The sequence below is a fragment of the Morone saxatilis genome, unplaced genomic scaffold (assembly GCF_004916995.1).
Source record: "Morone saxatilis isolate NCDOM2014 unplaced genomic scaffold, NCSU_SB_2.0 Contig11, whole genome shotgun sequence".
Lineage (NCBI taxonomy): Eukaryota > Metazoa > Chordata > Actinopteri > Moronidae > Morone > Morone saxatilis.
In genome coordinates, this window is record NW_023339663.1 from 3,200,944 (window position 1) to 3,203,243 (window position 2,300).

Here is a 2,300-nt window from a genome sequence, read left to right on the forward strand (position 1 = left end):
ATTAAAGGTAAATTTGAAAATAAATTAATGATGGTTGAATTTCCATTTAGCTGCTTCAAAGTTTCCGTGAGGAAATGTAGGTACGTAGCTACAAGCTAGACTCTGCGTCGGCTTAGAACGGTGTATCTACACAACAATACTCACTTATTGTTTTTAATGTTATTAGATGTTCTTCTCCTAATTATCCTTAAAAACGGGAGAAGGAGGTGGATTCTTGTTTCAACTCCATAACTTGCAGAGTCCTACTTCCATATCTTTTTATAAATTGATTTATAATTAACCATAACTTCCTAATATAATAAAAATTGTTAATTTTAAATATCGTCAGATAATTATATCAAAATGAGTATTGAGGAACAGAGAGCGCATTGGACATTCAAGAACAATAGGTCAAAATGTTCTTAATGTTATGCAACAGAAATGCCATGTTTTACATATTGTGGAAAGGAGATATTATATTAATTTTACAATGCGCTAAATTGTTACCCAAGAGGAATAGACTAAATGGTGATTTACAGTTTGCGCGTTCTTGAGGTGAATTGTGGATTATAAAGGTAAAAAGAGTAGACAAATCTGGTATTTTGAATCCAACACCTGGCCAAAACACTAACACGCCTAAAACCTGGGATACCAACGCAGAGGTGAGGAGCCCCTTACACCAACGCTATGCCCAAAACAGAAAAAATCTACAAACCAGAATTGAGGTCCTTAAGGGAGCACAATAGATGACTGGAAAATATTAAACCTTCACCAACGATCATTCTCTTTTCTTTGAGGATTTGGAATATACTAAATTGAGCATGCCACAGACATAAATGAGAAGAACATGCAAAAGATCCAAAAATAATAATTCTCGTTTTTTATGGTAAATACCCTCAAATTAGAGGAATGAATAGAGCAAAAGGCAAGAAAGATTAAAGCCATAAAATAATATATGAGTACGGAGGGCGCTATTATAGTATATATATAATAACCCTGTGTCAATAAAGGTGGGAATATGTCTGATCGGGTTAAGGTACATGGTCAATATGTAAGGGGTATTAAAATTCAACTGGGCCAGCTAATCATTTATCACTATAAACAGCTTTTTAAATAACAGATGGATAATAGGGTAAGTTGGGTAGTGGGCAGAAATAAACATTATATCTATGCATCATAAACATATACATTGGCACAGTAAAGGTATAAAACAGCTGCAGAAACAGTTGGCAGATAAGGAACATAAGAGCCTTTATAATGTCACGACCCTACTCCCTCCAGAGTCATCGAATGCATAACCAACAGAAAGACCTCGGTGTGTCTCGAGTGGCCGTACGCATCGGCTCCTCTCACAAAGGCCATTTTCTCACAAAACCCACCAGACGGACGAACCCTGAAAGCGTCCGTGAGCAAGTACCTGGCACTTCCAATAAGTCCTAAGCAGCCTCTGAGACCGAGACAAGTGACTGTAACCAACAGCTTTCCCGGGGCTCCACAAACTCGCTGCTCTGCTACCTGAATCTGCCCCGCCGCCTGCGTTGAAACAGGAAACGCTGCGCGCCCAACCCCCCCAGCTCGTCATTGAACGCCAACCCGTCGAACCGCGCCCACGGTTCGAGTGTCACCCATGCGCCAAAAAGTCAGGTGTGTGGCCCCATTTCAGAATAAGATACGAGATAAGATAAGAATAATCCCTTTATTTATCCCCCTAAGGAGAAATTCATCTTGACACAGCAGCAATAATAACAACATAATACTATATTATAATCCTATAATCAATTATCATTGATTATTGGTGCGTTGTTGTGTACCTCTTTAATGTTTGACGGTTTCAATAAAGTCTATAATAATACATACATGTTGATGATATAAAAACCCGGAAAGTGATTTAAGTTATCTTAAGTTAATAATATATTATTAAATAATGTGAAGTAGGGAACATTTTTGCCTCTGAAATTCAGTGGAGCAGAGAGAGTGGGATGAAAATAACCTCCAAACTTGAGTAAATGTGGCCTAATTACTTACTTTTGGTCACTGCGCCACAGCAAACTGAAACCAAAAGTTTAAAGCCTATTCTTATGACTAATTCTAACTATTATTATCACTTATTATATATTACTTAGGGATGCACGATAAGTTTTATTTTCAGCCAATACAATAAGCAATAATTACTGATAAGATCACTGATAATTTCATATTTTAGTACTTTTAAGAGAAGTTCATAACCTGTAGTTTTTACACACCTAAGGGGAAATAAAACATAAAACATTAAAATGCAAACTAAGAGCTTCCTGTCTTCTTTCAAACACAACAAATGCCAC

At 36.9% G+C, this 2,300-nt stretch overlaps 1 protein-coding gene across 1 annotated transcript in view; it reads right to left on the reverse strand.

Annotated features, from left to right (window-relative positions):
* wdhd1 (WD repeat and HMG-box DNA binding protein 1) overlaps positions 1-1,341 on the reverse strand; it is a 14,042-nt gene extending 12,701 nt beyond the window's left edge. The window contains exon 1 of the mRNA XM_035651998.1: positions 1,283-1,341. Within this exon, the coding sequence (XP_035507891.1) occupies positions 1,283-1,341 (59 nt within the window). The remainder of the gene's footprint in view (positions 1-1,282) is intronic.
* Between the last annotated feature and the right edge of the window lie 959 nt (positions 1,342-2,300).